Here is a 20,275-nt window from a genome sequence, read left to right on the forward strand (position 1 = left end):
GAACAATAAAAAACATTTCTATAAATATATTAGTAACAAAAAGGAGGGCTAAGGAGAATCTCCATCCTTTATCAGATGAAGGCAGTAACATAGTGACAAAGGATGAGGAGAAGGCTAAGGCCTTCTTTGCCTCAGTCTTTAGTAGTAGAGTTGGTTGTTCCCCTAGTATGCAGTCCCCTGAGCTAGCAGATAGGGCTGACGAGCAGAATGAAGCCCCTGTCATCCAAAGGGAGGTGGTGAAGGACCTGCTCCAACACCTGGATATAAACAAGCCTATGGGGCCAGATGGGATCCACCCAAGGGTACTGAGGGAGCTGGTGGAAGTGCTCACTGAGCCACTTTCCATCATTTACCAGCAGTCCTGGCAAACTGGGGAGGTCCCAGCTGACTGGCGTCTAGCAAAGATGACGCCCATCCACAAGAAGGGTGGGAAGGATGATCCGGGGAACTCCAGGCCTGTCAGTCTGACCTCAGTGCCTGGGAAGGTCATGGAACAGATCATCCTGAGTGCCATTATGCAGTACATGAAAGACACCCAGGTGATCAGGCCCAGCCAGCATGGGTTCATGAGGGTCAGGTCCTGCTGACAAACCTGATCTCCTTCTATGACAAAGTGACCCGCTTGCTGGATGAGGGAAAGGCTGTGGATGTTGTTTACCTGGACTTTAGCAAGGCCTTTGATACAGTCTCCCATAGTATCCTCCTGGAGAAACTGGCTGCTCATGGCTTAGATTGGTATATTCTCCACTGAGTTAAAAACTGGCTGGAGGGCCAGGCCCAGAGAGTGGTGGTGAATGGAGTTAAATCCAGTTGGCGGCCGGTCACAAGTGGTGTCCCCCAGGGCTTGGTACTGGCACCCATTCTCTTTAACATCTTTATCAATGATCTGGATGAGGGGATCGAGTGCACCCTCAGTAAGTTTGCAGATGACACCAAGTTGGCTGGGAATGTTGACCTGCTGGAGGGTAGAGAGGCTTTGCCGAAGGATCTGGACAGGCTGGATCAATGGGCCAAGGCCAATGGGATGAGGTTCAACAAGGCCAAGTGCTGGGTCCTGCACTTGGGTCACATCAACCCCCTGCAGCGCTACAGGCTGGGGGGCTGGAGAGCTGCCTGGCAGAAAAGGACCTGGGGGTGTTGGTGGCCTGTGTGCTGAACAGGAGCCAGCAGTGTGCCCAGGTCGCCAAGAAAGCCACCAGCATCCTGGCCTGGATCAGGAACAGAGTGGTGAGTAGGACTTAGGAGGTGATCATCCCCCTGTACTGGGCACTGGTGAGGCCCCACCTCGAGGGCTGTGTCCAGTTTTGGGCCTTTCACCACAAAAAAGACATCGAAGGGCTGGAGCAGGTCCAGAGAAGGGCAACGGAGCTGGTGAGGGGTCTGGAGCACAAGTCTTGTGAGGAGAGGCTGAGGGAGCTGCGGGTGTTCAGCCTGGAGAAAAGGAGGCTGAGGGGAGACCTTCTTGCTCTTGGAGGGATTTACAAGATAGGTTGACATAGCACTTAGAGACATGGTTTAGTGATAGTTTTTGTCAGTGTTAGTTTGATGGTTGGACTAGATGATCTGAAATGTCCCTTCCAACCAAGGCAATTCTATGATTCTATTCTATTCAGCAGAGCCAGGATTCCACTGAACAAAGCCTAGAAACTTAAAGCTTATGATTTACAGTTGAGTGCTACATCTTTACAGTGTTTCAAGCACAGGCACCATCCTGCAAAAAGAAACCTATGATTTCTCTCTTACTTCCCTGTTCCATATTACCAAGGATGTGAATATGAAAAAAATGCCCCCAGCTCTCATTGCTTATATAACTTTGGCTATAATTATTGCTTCCTACACCTGGGTACATAATCCTCTTTGACAACATGATCTGCACAGCAACTGGGACTCCCGCATTGTAAACAGTTTTGCATGTGACTAAGGGCAAGCAGGTGAATGGTAGCCTGCAGCAGGCAATATTTTTTCCTATCAGAAAATTTTGAGTCAGGATGGCAAATAAAGGGCAGGAACTTGTAAGCAATGAAGAAACAATCTGTAGCTTCCTGCTACCATCACTGTTCAGACTGCTTTCTGCAGACCTTTAAGACACACATGGAGGGTAGATGTACCCTTCCCCACCTGCACCCAGCAGATGAACTAGATTAGAGAGCACAACACTTGATGCAAGAACTTCTCTACTATTCTGCATAATCAAGAGCCAATCCAGATTTTAGAAGTGTCTTAACAAATACAAGTACTAAGTCAAATATATTTAATGAGTATTTGATGATTCTTTCCATTTCAGTAGCAGAGGCCTAGAGTATACATGTGATAACTTTAGGCTTGGAATAAGCAAGTGCACTATTTGACTTCTCTAAGATTATTTCTACTTATAATAGGTTTGAATTTGAGACAGAATGATGTTTTTTCCAACATATAGACAAATTCCAAATCTGTACTACATAAATCAAATTTTTAATACCACTTTACTGCATGTTTAGATCCTTAACACTTAAATAAAATAATGGTGTAACTGAAATGGAGGAAGTGATCAACTGGATAACTGCATTTTTTAGGAAAAGCATCTACTAAAATCAAACAAAAAGCCCCCCCAGGGCACATTCAAAGCAATACAGCCAGTTCTAATTCTGCAAAGCTTGGTGTCTCTTGTACATGTCCTTATCAGTGTTGTCAATGCAGGCTTTTATTTCAAGTCTCATTATGTGCTGAGTTGAAGATTTGAGTTCTGAAGTCATGCAAATGTGAGAATTTTTTCTCCTACTTAAAAAAAAAATATTTTTCTGATCTTCATATCTGCAGAAGAGATTAATAGAACTCAGATGGATCACAGAAGTATCAGAAAGATTTTTTTTTTTTTTTTTTTTTTTTTTTTACACATCTCAATTTGTATTCTTATAGGTGGGGGAGGTGAAATGTGAGCTTTGTACTGTGGTCATACATTAAGAGTTTTTACGAGCCTGCTCTTTTTTGTGGATTTTTTTTTCTTAATCTTGAAAGAATCAAAGAATTGCAGCATTATCACAGCAGTCTTGTATCTGACATTTAATGATGGCACCTCTGACCTCCCGAGCTTCAGCAACATTTAGTTCTTGTTATTTTTCTCTTGTTTGTCCTTCCTCTCTTACTCTCAGGGAAGGACACACAGTCAGAGCCTAACTGATGAACAGTAGAATTCACATGCAGGCAACTATGGGAAACAATTTTTTGCCTCAAATTATAGATTTGAGATGCTTCTATTGTCTCTGCCACCTGCTTTCCTCCCTGAGGCATTTGAATCAGACTCATTGCAACATTATTAACATTAATTACACTTAAACTACCACTGAGAGTAGGAAGGCACCCTTCATAAAAAAGCAACAACAAAACCCACCCAATCCTCCTCACCCTTCTCCTCCAAAAACCCACCAAAAGCCTTGACAACCCGAAAGCTCTTCCCTGTGAGCAGGTCCCTGGTGAAACTGCATCTTTTGCAGATGGACTGCAAACACAGCAGTCTATTTACATACATACTGTGTTAAAAACAAAAGCACACTTACATGAAAGATCCAACTAGTTGAAAGAGGGTCATTTTAAGGGAAAATTTGCTTTTGTAGAAATAACAAGCACATGTACCATGTGGTTATGACTTACTGCAAATTTCAGCAGTGTAGAGTGAAAGTGGGCGACTAAAGGAAAAAAGTGATCTCAAGAATCTGATACATCAGGTGTTACCATCAGAGCCTGCTCAAGATCTGTGGACAGGAAAACACAGCTGTGGAACAGAGGCCACAAAGGAGGGCTTACAACCTCAGGTTACTGCTCCTGCCTGGGGAGCGGGTAAGCCAGGTGGCGGCTGCTCCCAGAAGCATATCCTACTCCTCTGCCAGGGACCGCAGCTGCCCCAACACACACCAGCCCCACTGGGGCTGGCCGCTGGGCCACTAGTTGTGGCCAGCCCAGCTTTCTTGAGCTCTTGCACAGGCAAACCAGCAGAGCCCTACCCACTCTCCCACCAGCCTACTGACCACATCCTATATAGCTCTTGTTAAAACCATACTACTTCTTTTCCTTGATCTAAGCCATGATGGTCACTCTTTTAAGAGAAATTCTAAATAATGTTTATATATGCCTTTTATGTGTGAGAGCTGAATTTCTAGAATGTAATATGGTTGTCCTGGAAACACTGCAGAAGTTGTGTACTAATTACCTTTTTCAAGTACTTAATATTTTTGTCATCAATTTTGTCATCAATGACCCATGTAAAGAAAGACATCTGAATGAGAAAATCACATCCAAATGGAAGTTCAATGAAAATGAGCTATTGTATTAAGAAAATGTGTTAAATAGCTAATTGGTTTAAATAAATGTTTGACTAGAAACAGTGAATTGTGTGCTCATTTGACAAGGATGCAGAATTACTGAAATTTCTATGTATAAATAGATGTGAGTATTTTCTGATACTCATATGCATGTGACATCAATATGCATGCTGTTTAGTGCTTCTTACTGAAATAAGACAGCAATTACTGTTAGGTAATGCTGAATTTTATTTTATGGGACTGAGACACAGGAGGACTTATCATTTTTATGGGAATTCTGTGATGTCTGACCAGTTGGTTCAAGGTGGAGCTCAAATTAAAACTTAATGCCAGCTGGTAGCCTGAACAGCAGACTGAGGAGAAAGGCACACACCTAAACAACAAGCAGTGATCATTCCCAAGTATGTAAGAAAAATGCACTTTAAACAAATGCTGTTTTTCAGGACTATAAACACAACCTCCCATTGGAGGTCAGTTGTGCAACTACTTTATGATACTCTTAATACTGCTAACAATTTTGCATCAGTCTGGACTGAAGCTCTTTACATACACCGAAGTACATACCTCTAGAATAACATGGTCCCATCACTAAAGTACTATACGCTATGCCAGCAATCTGAGCTTCCCCAAATTAATAAAAAGAAGATTGGCATTTCAAACTTACTTTTTGAATTTGTTTATTATCCCACTTTCATTTGTCTTGATGTCATGTACCATCTTTTGAAGCTTCCTGTGAAAGATATTAAACAAAGCCAGCATTAAAATTACCATGTGGTTGAACACACATTTATATAAATTAAGAAAAATACAGGAAATGCACTTCCAGTAATATTTCACACAATAAAAGTGCTTATTGTATGTTCAGTAAGTAGTTTAGTTACTCAATCATTTGTGTATGACGCTTCCTTCCCTTTTTAACAGAGCTCCTTCGCATGATTTCTGTTATCCTTCTCCTTAACACAAGTGCAGTTTAAACAATCAATTTAAGAGTAAGTGCATAAGGAAAGATCATTGCCTAAACTAATAGTTTAGAATATTTAAATGTTAGCATTTTGTTCAGAACTGACTTTAAAACACTCTACAGCTACAGTGGGAATGCCCTCTCATTTCTGACCTTACACAGGTCGTTTTATCAGCGGACAGTATGCCTCACTCCCACAGCTCCTGCAGTTGTAATAGGATGGCCCAGGCTATCTGAGAAACAATTAGAGTATCCATGACTAAGCTGTAAAAATTCATCACCTCAGGACTCTATTTACATGGACTGATATCTGGAACCAAAGATTGTTTTTATTCATCAGCTGCACTGACCTCATTTAAATTTTACTTGTAATCAAGGAAATTTAAATTAAATATCTCATTTTTCACTCAGTAAGTATCATTTAGAATCCTACCTCCCTTCCCATTTAAAAAAATACACCACTAAAATCAAGCCGCAGTCAGGAACAGAGATGTAACTTTCTGCAAAAGACTGATTTTATAGTGAAACCTCTTAGAAGTCTGGTCATACTAAAAATTTATATAGAATGCATATATATTTTTAATTTCTTCACATGGTGTATGTTCTTCCTGTTCACTAAATTAAGTATCCTTTATTAGACCTGAGCTGAAGATTTATCACAACCAATAAAGGAAACAAATGATATTTTACAAAAAGGGCTTAAAAAAAAAAAATTTGCCTTCCATCCTTCATTTTAAGTTGTTTATGTCATTTCATGTCATTTAGTCTTGCCTACCTCACTCTGATGCACAATTAGGCTACCAAAAGACTCTTAGAAACTTTGCTTACAAAGACAAGTACAAATAAAGTATTTCTTCCTTTCTTTAAAGCTTTCTTTAAACTTTAAACCCTATTACACAGAAGGTTGAGTAATATACAGAGCTTTGCTAGAAAGAAACTATCTTCCAGCTTCACCGTTAGTAATTACAACTGCCTCTTAAGAATTAGAATAGGTTTTTCAAAGGAAATTGGAATTAGATGAGGAATAGCTAAACAAAATAATGAAATAATTGCACTATCATTATGTGATTATTTGTCTGCAGTCCATGGCTCAGGCTAAGCAGGCACGTAGCCACTCAAAGCATCAGGTAGCAGAGGCTTATGCTGAGATGGACCTTCCCACCTCTGCTAACAACTTTAGAGCAGCTGTAGTTAGTGACAATGAATCCCACTTATGCAACTTGCCTAGAAAAAGAAAGTTAAATAACTGACTACTTGTAAGTTTTTGGAATCCTGAAATAAGTAACAAATCTTAACTTTAGATTATGTTTACTAACATAATAGAAAAAACCGATCTTTTCATTGTGTTGTCTGGAATTGAAGAATATTCCACATTTTCTGCAGCCCTGTAATACAACAACATGGAGTATCCTGCTCTGCCAGGCTAGGTCATGGGTCTGATATTCTAAAATATCTTTGCCCAAGTCTTTGCCCAATTTTGCTTAAAAAAAAATTCAACCTTAAAAAACAATTCAACAATTCAACCATTTTAGGTTCTCAACTCAGCAAAAACAGAATAATGAGAATAACTGAGAAATAATTCACAAGCACATAGAATCATACATCATTAACTCTTGATCAAAACTCATACAATTAATTTACACAAAAGGATATAATGTTACCTGCTGATATATATAAAAAAATATTATCGTTTATAGATGTGAGAAACAGGTGCATGGCCAAAGAGTTTGAGATTTCCTGCAATGATGCACCACATCTATGAGAATAGCTTGGATTATTATCTAAACTAACCAGATACATTAAATCTGCAAGTTTAGGGTGAAGATCTCAGAAGAACTTCTGCTTTTCTGTGTTTTGTATTTTTTTTTTTTTCCTAGTAGATTCAGCTTCTGGTTATGCTTGAAACATCACGAATAGCCATCTGCTGCATTTTACTGTTTCTGTCTTGTGCCCCAGCTGGCACCTGGCAGTGTCTATAAATGAAAAGTAATGAGGAATTGAAAGAATGTGAGAAGATTTAAATGGTTTAGTTCAAGTTTGGGGAGAATGCTTGTATTTTTGCCCTTTTCAAAAGGTTTGCAAGCCTTAAGTTAGAAATGCACATAAGCATCGGTGATTTGTCTTCCAGTATTTATTGTTTGTTAGAGACAGGACCCAAACAAACAAACAAGAAGTATCTAAGGTAGATTTAGATCTTAATATTGCTTATCTCTGACATTCATATTATCTTTTCAACAGTAAAATAATGGCTTTATTTTGAAAAAAAAAAAGTGTTTAATTTTTCATGATTGATTTTCTTTTATATTGTCACTTTGGTTTCTAAACCACCCAACCCCTGCAAATAACACCCACCCCAAAAATATAACTACAAGTATCCAGGACAGTTTGCTTTTCATATTTAGGTGAATTAATTAGACTATCATGGGTGTTCCACGTGTGCTGAAAAAGGCTACAGTTTAAAAGAGCATTTTTATATATATTTCCACTTAAAAGAAAAATAAGTATTTAGATTAGAGATAATCGTATGTGCCTCTACTGGTGCGATCAGTTAATTTTAACCATACAGATGGAGTGAAATCAAAACATTCCCATTCCTGCATCATCAAGTTCCCTAAAAATCTCTGCCTCTTACTCTTTTTCTGAAGCCATTTCATTTTCTAATTACAAGTTGTGATAAATTAGGGAGTGTCTAATATGTTTTGTGTGATTTTTTTTTCCAGATTTTTAAGTTATGTAGCTGTTGTAGGAGTTGCTAGAATACTTAGCTTGTTACCTGTGGACAACTTGTCATGTATCAAGTCTGTGGGAGTAAGCAAATAACCAGCACCCTGTATAGTGGTGACTGTAGGAAGTCATCAAGCATGGATGATCTCTGGTTCAAGTGGAATCCCCTTTGACCCATGAAGTTGAACAAGCTGCAAAAACCAGTTGGTGCAGTTAACTAGAGGCTGAGATTTCTTGAGATGTCAGCCGATATAATAAGCTACAACTGACAAGTTTTACAAAGAGCTGTCTGACTTGTAATTTTAGGGAGACAGTAGAAAAGATGAGAGGCAGATAGAAAAGCCTATAGCACAAGGATTCTCCCAATCTTAAGAGTCTCAAACCCAAGCCTAAAGGCCATTCCAGGGTGATGAGGAAAGCGAGGCACAGGAGGACATTTATACATTTGATGTTTTGCCTGGATCTGCATATCTGACTAGTTCTCCAATTCTTTTTGTATGACTCTCAAATACTTTTCTTTACTTCAGATGATACTCCAAGCAAAGAGGTTCATTGTGGGAGGAAATTATCAAAGCAGCAGCCCTGTGAGTATCCAGGAATGGAGGCTTAATGCCCCCATGGAGACAGCCCTTGCTTCAGGGACATAGCAACAACTTTCTTTTTGCACAACACGGCTGAGTCAGGACCTTCTTACCAACTAATGTTTATTCTCTCATTCTCTTGGGACAAACAGATACTAGAAACATTCAAGTACCTCAACCAGCTAATACTGTAAGCAAAAAAATAAGCAATGCTAGTTTTACCTTGCATTGCAATTAATTAAAGATAATTGAGAGGTCAAACTTCAGAGTTGTTTCCAAACTACAAGCACCAACTCTTCATTCAACCTGATTAAGAGCTTTTTATGTAAAATCAGGCTTGCAGAAAAAGGTGCAATCTGTGTCACTGTTAATCTTTGAAAACACTTTCTGCAAGAGATAGCTATTTTGAGATGCAGTTTAATTGTTACAGGTATAGACTGGACAGGACCTTTTAATCAGGAGCTCACTGCACACAGAACAGTCTTTCAAACATGTGGGTGAGAAGTTCGGAAGCCTGGGCTGTAGGTGCTTCTAAAATGTTCTAGGTTTCTAACAAATACAGTAGAAATGTACATGTTGGAGAGAATAACAAAAAGGACTGTTCAATGAATCCTAAAAAGAAACACTTTTAAACCCTGTGTTGCTATTCTTCATATCTTATAAATTTTGACCTCCAGCAATTCAGAATTATCACAAGTGCTGACCAAGGGGTCAGTAGCTGTGATACATGCATAAAGGCAGGCAGAAAGATTTACCATTGCAAATACAGTATGCCCTGAAAGAAGGATTTGCTGTCACAAATACCTAGCTGTGCTCAAGGACTGGAAGAGCTGCCTTGAGATAAAATGAAACACAGCCTCTCTCTGATGTAGTCACAGCTCAGCCCATGAGCAATGTATGTCAGGTGAAGGGCGATGGGTGGCCCTGCCCTGTGGGACACCTCCCCGTGCCCAAACATTAGCTGGAAGCCTTTGGCTCTTTCACACATGAGCTCTCTCACAAAAGCTTTCCAAAGTTAAAATAATTTAAAAAAACAAAAAAAGGAGAAAAATATAAATAACATGATAACATGAAGGATAAAGTGTGTGACAAGCTTTGAACTCAGATGTGAGATGAGAAAGAGGAGTTTGTCTTAATTTCAGACAGAGCTGTGTAATAAGGAATCCTCTTATCATTTAGAATAATTTTTGAGAAATTGTATTTATCAGTATTGTAAATCTGTGAAAAAATTTGCAAAAGTATATTCTATAAATACATATATTATGGCTCAGATCAGTTGGCAGAAATGGCTCTGCAGAGGCCATGGCATCCCCCTGCTCCTGGAACGGAGAGGGATCTCCTGTGTGCACCACCAGCACAGTCCACCAACTTGTGCACAGCAAACCCAGTGCTTTAGCCCTTCAGCAGACACGCTGCTGGGCAGTGCTGTAGCTGGTGGCGAGGGACAGGAGCGCTGCGTGGTCCCCGGGTCCGGGTGCCTCTGGCCGCCAGCACAGAGAGCACTTGCAGTTGGGAGTGGTGCTGATAATGCTTTTGGAAACAGGGCTGGCTACAGCATCAGTAGGGAGTGGAGGCAAAACAAAACCAGTTTTAAATGAATCACAGGAAGCTTTCGGCATTACAAGCGTACATACTTCTGTTTATCTGGAGAACTACAATTATACCTCTTAAGTTTCTGCTGCTTACTGGACTGCCTGAATTATCTGTTGTGCCTCTTGAAAAATTCTGATCTATGCTCTGGGACCAATTTCTTTAGTTAGAACAGGGCAGAATTTTGAACAGGATATATTCAGACAGAAGGCCTGCAAGGGAAGCAGCAATATTGACACATTCAATATTAAGTGACCTGTATATTCCTTCTCCTCTCCACATCAGTTAGATCTTTAACTGATAAGCTGGACTGGTTCCAAAAAGATAATTTAAAAAAAATCACCGCACTAAATCAATCAGTCTGTTTGAACTCTAGTTTCATTTCTTATACATTTTTGTGTACCTCTGTTTCTTACTTACAGGGCACTCTGTACTTCTGTGTTTAGAAGGTCCCATTTTGTGAAGATCATTAGTGCCTCCACTCACTTAAAGTAAGACTAGGTAGGAGTAGCCCCCACTTTTGTCTTGAGAAAGGCAGCATAACAGATCATGTGGGGAAAACAAAACAAAACAAAACCCAAGCATTTATTTATTTCTTGTTTTTCAGGCAAATTCAAATACTTAGGATTGGAAACCTAAAATGGGATTTAGTAAGCACAAATTTAGACTTAAAAGAAAAACACCCGCCAAAAAATCCACCTGCTTCAGCTATAAATTTTAATGGAAAAGAACCAAAAGAAAGAAGACAAAGTGAAGAAGAGTTTAATGGAATTTGAAGAATAAGAGCTAAGTTATTATAAGATGAAAAACAAAAATTAAAGAGCAGAAAACTAAAAGTTACTACAGTACCTCTGTTATTTAAAAAAAATCCAACACATTAAAACATGAAATTAAAGAAGGAACAGCATGCCCAGCCCCCTCCTTTCCTGCTTCTCACAGCACAATTATTCCACCTTCACCCCAGCTGGCCTTTATTTTGTGTTTCTATTAGGTTTTAGTTTTATAAACAGGTGTGCAGGTGACCAAATTAAGAAAGTTACTGTTTCTGGAGAAAGGGGAAGAGTCCTGTTTGCTCAGGGTGGGAGGGAAACCAGCTCACCTTGACATTTTGCAAAGCTTGAAGCTCTTATCTTGGACAATCTTCTCAAGCTAAACAAGAACCACCTCTCTTACAACAGGCTTCCATTAACACATTGCTTCCGACACATGGAATATGTGGTATCTTTCCACATATGGAAGAATATGGGTCTCTGAACTGGATGAGTGTCCTCATAACATGTAATTTCCTATTTCTTGCCAGTTTGGTGCATCTAAAATAACCCAATTAATTATATACAACAACTCTCCCCACCTTCCACTGCCCTTCTAATTGCTTAATGGAAAGCAAAGGAAATCCCCAAATACAGAAAGCACTTAATTCCTCTTGTTAGGTAGGCCTCCTTCAGGTGCTTCATATCTCCACATGCACACTCCCCTAAATGATATGGTACCCGGAACAACAAGAGCAGCATTCCCTTGCAAGGAAACACAAGCTGGCATCAGCTGGCTGTGCTGGAGCTGGTGTCTGCTATGGCTGTTACATTTATATAAAGCATAAAGACGTAAAGTTCCTGAGGTGCAATCAGATAAACTGCTTCAGTTGCCACTTAACATTGGGGGTCACTGGTCTTCATCCACTCTGGGGGCCTATAGCAGCTGCAATGCCTTTCCTGATGGGAGAGGAAGAAATTTGGAGCTGGAGGTGGTAACCTGTGACACCAAACCATCAGTTCAAGGCAGCTTAACAGATAAAGATCAAAGGCTCCCTATCTCAAAGCTGTGAAAAATAGTTGAAAGAGGCTTGCTTATGGGCAGAAGTCAATTACAGACACCTCTCTGAGAAAGCAGGAACAACAAATTGTCTTCTGCTGTGTTCATGACATACACAAGAGGAAAGGACTATAAATAGTTTCCTTAAGAACGTTGATTTATTATTAAAGTCTGAATAACATCCTATTCTGCTCACTTTTAAATCATCCACTATGTTTTCTAAAGGGAAACCAAATAAGTAGAACAGGTGTGTTTGTATGGTACACACAGAAGCACAAAGGCTAAATATTGATTATACTTTTAATCTTCATATGCCCTCTAGATAATCTTCACAAAGAAGCTGTCACTCTCTCTTGTACTAGTAAGTACTAACATTGAGTAAATGAAAATATGTAGTATGTAAAGGCATCATACATCTTTGACACAAATCAGTCCTAACATGAAATTAAGTAGTATAATTATTTTGAGGTGACTGGGAATCCTGCGCATTGAAGGAACCTATGCACTTTTACTGGGAGGACAGAGACAATCAAAGCCCTATCAATGACATCAGCTACTTGGAGCAACTGCTTCCTCATTTTAGATCAAGGCTGAGGCTTGTTCTCAGTATGCATGGACATTTTAGTAATAAAAAAAAGATTTCATGTGTTTACATTGCACAATCTTTTTTGCAGTTACTTTTTTATTTTATTTGGCACAGAATAGTAAACCTGGTTCCTGTCATCTTTCTTTACAGCCTATGGGGGCTTCACAGCTCTTTTTGAATATCAGAAAGTGATGGCCAGGCAGTTTTTTGTATAGCTTTTAAATATGAATACTTAATAAAAGCTGAAGGCATTTCAGGTCTGGACACCTTTTCCTTCTTATCCAGCCTCTCTTTCTGCTCTCCTCTTTCTCCCAACTGGATAATAGTGATACTGTAAGTAATATAATTAGCTAAGTGAGTATTGCACATCACCTTTTGACACAGAAAGTTAAAAGATATTTTCTGTTCTGAGTTTGGTTACTGATCCCTTTTACACACCAGTTGTCTGGATGTGAGCTGATGTATTAGAAAACAAAAAAAAAACCCACAGAAGCTACATTCAGAAGGCTTACTCTGTTTTTCTGGAAGGTTTACAAGCAGCAGCAGGACACTAAATGCATTAGGTTACTCTAAAATACTGTTCCAGTTAGAACTAACTGAGCAGTGTACCTCCCGAAAGGGCTAGTACTCTTCAGCCTGGTAGCCGAAGGAGAGCAAGGAGAGAAATTTTAAAAAGTGGTTTTTATATTTCACCAAAAACAGGAAGCACAAAATCATTGCAGGGAAGTGAATAAAGACAGAACTTGGTATAGACCCAGAAAATTATGACCTGTCAGTGGTAATGTTACTTTTAGTCACAATTCTATAGGCATTTTCGAAAGGCGAGATAAAATTTCTGTCATTCCTGCCGGCATGTAGATTGAAAGTGTGTTACAGTCACATGAAGAACATGAAAGTAAATGAAAAAAGTAAGAAAACAGAGTGAACTGAACACAGAAAGCTGAAGGCTTAATTTTGATTTGGTGTTCCAACAGAGCAAGAAGTTCTGGTTTTCCATGAATTTCAAATCTGCCATTTTAGGTCTGGTGACTTTTTGAAGGACATAGAAAAAGTCTGTGTGCAATTATGTAATGGGCTTGACCAATATTTAACCAGATATTTAAGCACAGATCTAACTTCAAGCACCTTAAAGTTATGTAAATACTTAAATTTTGTCTTAAGGTCTTGATAATGTGGGCACATAAGCACTGGCACAAGATGAATAAATTTACTTTATGAACTAAGTGCATTCTTCATCAGTGTCTTTGTGTCATTTAAGATTGCTACTAAAATACATTTCTAATACAGATATTTTAATCCAGTAAATTCGCAGACTGTGATAAGGATAAAAAAAGTGTGATTTTTCCATGGGCTGGAAAACTTTGGGCTCAATAGTTTGAAGGCAAGGTGCTGCTTGCACTAGAGAAAAGGGAGGCTTTTCTAAAGAGCCTCTTAATTCTTCTCCTTAAACCAAAAGTGCATTTATATGCATAATGGTCTGCATTTGCTCTACCAAATAGTGCTCTAACAGCCAAATAAAACAGAGCAGATCTTCTAGATATCACATTAAACCTTAAACACTCCCATTTGGAGAAATATTTTGGTCCATAGGGTTATATGGCCACTTTAATGGAGCCACATAGACTGCCATTGAAAGCGGAAATTCTGCTCTTCTCTGCCCTTGGTGCTTACCCAACTATGATGACTCATGTAACTTCCAGCTGGGAAACTAATGTCTTTTTTCTTATGCCAATTTAGATATCAGCGGGATCAGATTCAGCTTCATCACATGGTCATGGGAACCCTATTGCCAGTGTGAGGGCAGAGACAAGTGGCAGGGGGATCAGAGGCATTGGGACATTGGAAGAAAGGGACCTACTCTTTTGACAGCAACTCAAACTTATTTTAAATTGAACTGGCCATGTAATTATAGCTTCAGTAGTGCTTAGCTCCCTCTGTGCTTCTTGCACAGATGCCTATAGTGTCTACATTTTAAAACATAAAGGAATTATTTAGCCATACAGAATAGCCACTTGTATTAATAGCATACTTCACCCAGTTGTCCCTACATTAAACTTGAAAAATATATTCTCATGTTTTTCATATTATTGCCTCAGGATGCATTATTTTAATTCATTCTAAAGTATTTACTGTCCTGTAACATTACATGTCTGGCTTTGCTTATCTCTAGAAAATGAACTTGTTCAAGATGTATATGCTAACAGGTTAGGCATAAAGGTGCTAACAGAATTTCCAAGCTTCTTTTACTATGGCTGTCACAAAATCAGTTTATTTGCACAGTATGGAAAGTCCTCTGCATTCTATCAAAAATCTAACTTGGTTCCCTACAGCCAAATGAGAAAATACTGTCAGTTTCAGCCATTCTTTTCCATTGGTTTTCCTATTCTCTTGTCTGCTAAGCAAAACCAGCGATACTTCCTAAAAGAGCTATTTGCTTATCTATCACATTGTAATATACTTTAGGGTACTTAGACTATAAAAGATATTACATAAAACTAAAAATCAGTCCTCTAATGCAGCAATAATTTTAAAAATCACATAAAGTGTATAAGAAAAAACTACATAGTAAGCAATCATGTTCTTTCTTTTCTAAAGATCAGAGACTTATAAATCATCTGCAAAAGATGATTTAGCCCTCTGAAGATAGCTAAAAATTACTTTTATCTGATTCCTGCAGTGAAATTCTACCTATGAAAGAAGTAGTTTTAAGGCATTTCCATTAAATACATCAAATCGAGCAGGTATCAAATTTCCCTTATTGCAGCGTGCACACAGCAATGTGCTATGATGGAGAAGCACAATTTAGTCCTGAACTATACTGGTCCAACAAACTAAAAGGAAATACTCCCATTTTTTAAACATCAAAATTTCAGTTAATATTAAGTAAAATTATCTCAACTCTACAAGTTCCTCTTCTGCACATAACTCAAATCTTATTTTTTCCTCTAGGTTTGGACATAATGCTAGAAACGGTGCAGTGTTGACACTCCTGATTTCACTCATGCTATAAACACGAAGCAAAATCAATGGAATTCTTGGGATATTTAAAAATGTTTCAGTTTGTCTGGCCTGTTAACAACCTTGAAGATCATTAGTCAGGATTTTTGATCAGGTAAAATGATTTTCCAAAACTAAATACACCAGAAGCAGAACTAAAATTTGATCCCATCACTCTTCATTAACTTCTTCAACTGCTGACTTACAAAGCTGTGCTTCCCTAGGCTGTCAGACAGCTCCGAGAGATAATCAAACGGCAGAGGCATTTTCCAGGGTAAGAAATGAAGCCACTAAAAACCATACTTATTTTCAAATAAAGAGGTATTTCTAGCAATTTCTACTCATGTGGGAACTCCTTCCCCCTCTTGATGCTCCAGCATTTTTCTGTATGCTGATACAGCCCTAACAGTGTGGAGGGCGTTCCTCCAACCCTGAGTTCCATCACGGTATGATGTGCTGTGCAGTATGTAGGTTTGGAATGATTCTGTAAAACACAGAATTGTTTTGTTCTGATATCAACAGATGACTAGGTACCTGCAATGTCATATTATGATTTACTATCTCACACTCTGCACAGCCGTATGGGGTTTTAAACTAACAGTGAAAAATGGCCAACATCGTGGTTTGAGCTAGGCTGGCCACTAACATGAATGACAGATGCTCTCCATTTCAGAGGAGAGGAGAGAAAATGAGATAGAGACTGATGAGCTGAAAAGAAACTAAAATACTTTAATGACATATTAATAACAAAATAAGAAAAAGAAAAGATAATAATATTAATAATGAAATATATACAATTTGTATCGAGCTCCCAGGATTACAATCATGTCATGGGCGGGTACTGATGTTATAAACATCAGACCTTATCTGCTGTAAGCAGGCACTGTCCGAAAAATATGCTGTTAATTTCAGAGTGTGCAGGTAATTAGAAGAGGATTAACTGAAAAGTAAAATTACCAAGAAGAATTCAGTTCTGTTCTGTTTTACATGAAACCAGGGCAGACAATTTGCTGGAATGTTTTATTTTTTCCATGGGCAAGAAAATTAATTTATTGGGCTATTTGATTGGCTATTGGTTATTTATTATTTGACTAAAAAAAAAAAAAAGCTAGTCTTTAGAGCCAATCTATATTACTATTTTTTTCTGAACTGAGAATTACAGGCCTAACAAGATGTAATTTCCTATTGCTATAGTTGGCAAATGCTCCTGCTGTTATTTTGGCAAAACTACAATGTCACTACGAGATATAATTTTATTTGGATGAGTGTGCATGTGAAGTAGTGCTGGAATAAGCTATGCCAGTAACTAACAAATTTTGCAAGGACAAGAGAGATTAAACCAGGGCTCTTCACCAGAGTTTCATTATAACACAACATCATTTTATTCACATTGCCATATTTTCATTTAAAATATAGGTAGCTCACACTCACGCTTGAACACACTTAAACACCATCATAGGCAGGAAATTCTGTAGGAGAATAATTTACTATGTAGTAATTTAGATTTTTAAAAAGTACTGGGTTTTGGTTGTTTTTGATGAAGGCAGGACCACACAGCTGGAAGGAAGGATGATAAGAGAGGAAAAAAACCCCAAAGGATCTTTAAAGGGATTGTTATTATGACATACTTATGCAAAGAGAAATGCAGAAAGTAGGGCAAATACAGATGGGGCAGAGGCCATGCTATGCCAAAACAAGGGTGGAGAGAGAAGCAACAGGAGGAATTGACTGGAGAAGTGACACTGGGGGTGAAAGAAGGGATTTTTACAGCAATATTTGTGAAGCTTGCATTTTGTATCTCACTCCATTCCAAAGTCCAGAGATGAGACAGATTCATGAACTGCTTAAACCAACAGAAAGCTAGAGGAAATAGAGATTATACAGCTTCATCATTTAACCACAATCCCATGCTTTGTATGGCAAACTGGACCTAACAATCCTATAGAAAGAACTACAGAAAGTTCTGTTTGCTGTGCTGGTGAGTACAAACAGCTGGTGACCTCCTTTTCCTCCATGCCTGTAAAATTCCACTTTAAAGACCGCATACAGTCAACACTGTGATTTAATGTGACTTTACATTCAGCCTATATTTTGTTGGGCCAATATGTGGGCACACCACAAAAGCTGCTGTTATGACAAAGCGTTAACTGCCCAGTAGAAAGGTGTCAGGAGAAACTGGTAGCCGAGGACCTTCATGGCCATACTGCCCTTAGGGCCCGAGGGTGGAGGCAACAGAGACTTTTGCCAGGAAGAGGAGAACAGAGCAGGTAGAAGAGGAGAAACAAGGGGGCAATGACTTGTGAAGAAGAGATAGCAAATTGCTGAAGTTATCTGAAATGTACAACAAACTATGCTCTTGGAAAAGTCTGTTTGCATTCCGGAAGTTGTTTGCTGCATGACCTTACCGAAGTGAAAAGCACATGGTACATCTCTGGTCCCTGCCATGGTTTGCTCGTCACTGCAGTGTGATGGCAATGATGCCTTTTAAAAAGGCTTGGTGATATACAGCAAGAGAGCTGTGAGCAGAAGGTCATTATTAAGGTTTGTGGTCAGAATGAAAAAAATGCATCAAGTCTGAACAGATGCTACAGTAGAGTAATATATAGCAGCTAGAAATTATTTGAAGACCAGGATTCACAGGCTCATAGTCTAAGGATGTTAAACCACAAAAGAGTTGCAAGTTTGGTGCTGTATCTTTTGAGTTGGTGACTCCCCGTTACCTCTGCCACCCACCATCCCCAGTGACGAGTGCACCTATTCATGTACACATCTGTCTGCAACACAGGATGGTTTTCTGAGGTTCAGGCTGAAATCAAGGCACACTACAGCTGCCATGGCAGCATGACTATTGCTCACATATTCACTTCACAATTTAGAAAGCCATTCAAAGCACTAAATTATTTGTATGCATCACAAATTAATTTATCTAATGATAAAAAAAAAAAGCCTTGGAATTCATTTTTCCTGATTATGTGGAAGCAATGAGAACACACAATGTACTCCATGGGAATACTTGTGTAATGCTGTGCATACCTTTTAACAAACACTATATAAAAGTAATACTAGAATTCCATGAAGTTCTAGCATTCCTATGCAATTAGTCAATTAACTTTAACATTGACTTAACGGCAAACAACATATGTACCACAACGCGGTAGTTAGGAGCACATAAAAACACTTACAGTTCTTATTGTTGCAATAAACAAACGAATGGAATACGTTAAGAATTCAGATCTGACCTAAGACTTGCTAATGCAATAAAAAGCTAGGTCTGGTAGGCTCAAATACACCCATAGAGAATAGACGAGCTTAGCAAAACCACATAATACCTAGTTTTTCAGATCTACACTCAAAACAAAATAATCAAAAGCTCTACTTTTAGACGTTGACTCAGCACTGCTACTTTAATTTTTGCTGCTACAAAGCAGAAATTATAAGAAAACTGCCTTTAGAAAAACGTGAACTGTAATTACACCAAATGAAACTATGTTTGGTAGGCACACTTCTTGGCGTTGCATCTTGGCATATGGAAGAAGCAGGATGTACATTTAGTTCATGTAACATTGAGCACAAACTCTGAACCATCTTTGTGTCTCCCTTGCAGACGGGAGCTGTACGAGAAGCCAACTGCCCTGTCAACAGGTGAGTGGCATAAGGGGGTATCTGGCTGTTTCAAAGAAGGAAGAAAGGGCTGCTGCCATGCTATGCTTATCTCTTTCATATGCACCTCTCCCATTTAGGCCATTTAAGGTGATAAATTTCATACAAGGAAATTCACTGTCTCCTTTCCCCAGTCCACTGAGCCCCCCACAGAGCTCTTGCCAGTGCTTCGGGATGCGTTCCTTGAGGTCAGGGTTGGAGTGCGGGGCTGAGGGATGGGGGGACCATTGCAGCTCTCCCTGAACACCCCCCAGCATTTCAACTGCTATCAAGAAATGCCATTCCATCAAAGTTAGATTTATGAGGGATTATTTTGATTTGCATGAAGGCTTCTGAGCGGAGGGAGAGATACTTGAGAATGGCTTACAAATTACTATTCAGTGCTTAAGTACAAGATAACTATTGAGGAAAAAAAGAAGTCACAATGGAAGAGCCTTGAGTTGCAAACACCACCAGCACATCAAGAGTCACACTAAAAATACTTCAGCAGTGGTCAGCTTCTGCTTTTTTTTCCTCTCAAACCCTCTATTTAACATTGTTCTCCTCCACTTAGGAACACTTCCCGTTTTCCAGTTCCCTCTATTCCCTCTATTCAGCCAGTTCGTTTGCAGATTAAGAAGTACTACAGAATTTGACTCCTTCAGAGGACATTCTGATTAAAACAGCAATTAATTAAATTTCTCTAATTTGCATAAGGCTTATACATCTTGGTGAGTAGAAGACTCTTACAGCTTTGAAAAGAGACACTTTAAAACATTCTTTTTTCCACCCCAGATAAAGCAGAGGCACGTTTGAAGCCTGTCCCTGGCGAACAGCCCCGCACTCAACTCCCGCCCTTCCCCGCCGCCCCGGGCTCGGGCAACAGCGCCCTCCCGCCCCGCAGCTCCTGCCAACTGCCCGGTCTCTGGGAGCGCCCCGAGTCCCCGCACCCCCGCGGGCAGGGCGGCCCCGCTCCCGCCGGGACCCCGCCGAGCTTCCCGCCCGCGGGAGCCCCCGACCCGCTCCCCCGCGAGGCCCCGTGCGGGCCAGACCCCACCTGAACTTCTCCCCGGCCGGCACCGTCAGCTTG

At 39.5% G+C, this 20,275-nt stretch overlaps 1 protein-coding gene across 6 annotated transcripts in view; it reads right to left on the reverse strand.

Moving 5' to 3' along the window:
* The window catches only part of BLNK (B-cell linker), a 94,041-nt gene that overhangs the window by 29,027 nt on the left and 44,739 nt on the right, over window positions 1-20,275 (reverse strand). For 2 of the 6 annotated variants that reach the window (XM_014959731.1, XM_014959716.1), the window contains exons 1-2: window positions 20,243-20,269; window positions 4,963-5,028 (exon numbers count right to left, since the gene is read on the reverse strand). In XM_014959731.1, coding sequence (XP_014815217.1) covers window positions 4,963-5,015 — 53 coding nt within the window. In that variant the 5' untranslated portion in view covers window positions 5,016-5,028; window positions 20,243-20,269. Of the gene's footprint in view, window positions 1-4,962; window positions 5,029-8,032; window positions 8,131-20,242; window positions 20,270-20,275 lie in introns of those variants that run through there. The other 4 variants (XM_014959700.1, XM_014959708.1, XM_014959724.1 and 1 more) reach the window with 3 other exon arrangements.

The sequence above is a fragment of the Calidris pugnax genome, unplaced genomic scaffold (genome assembly GCF_001431845.1).
Source record: "Calidris pugnax isolate Ruff unplaced genomic scaffold, ASM143184v1 scaffold4, whole genome shotgun sequence".
Classification (NCBI taxonomy): domain Eukaryota; kingdom Metazoa; phylum Chordata; class Aves; order Charadriiformes; family Scolopacidae; genus Calidris; species Calidris pugnax.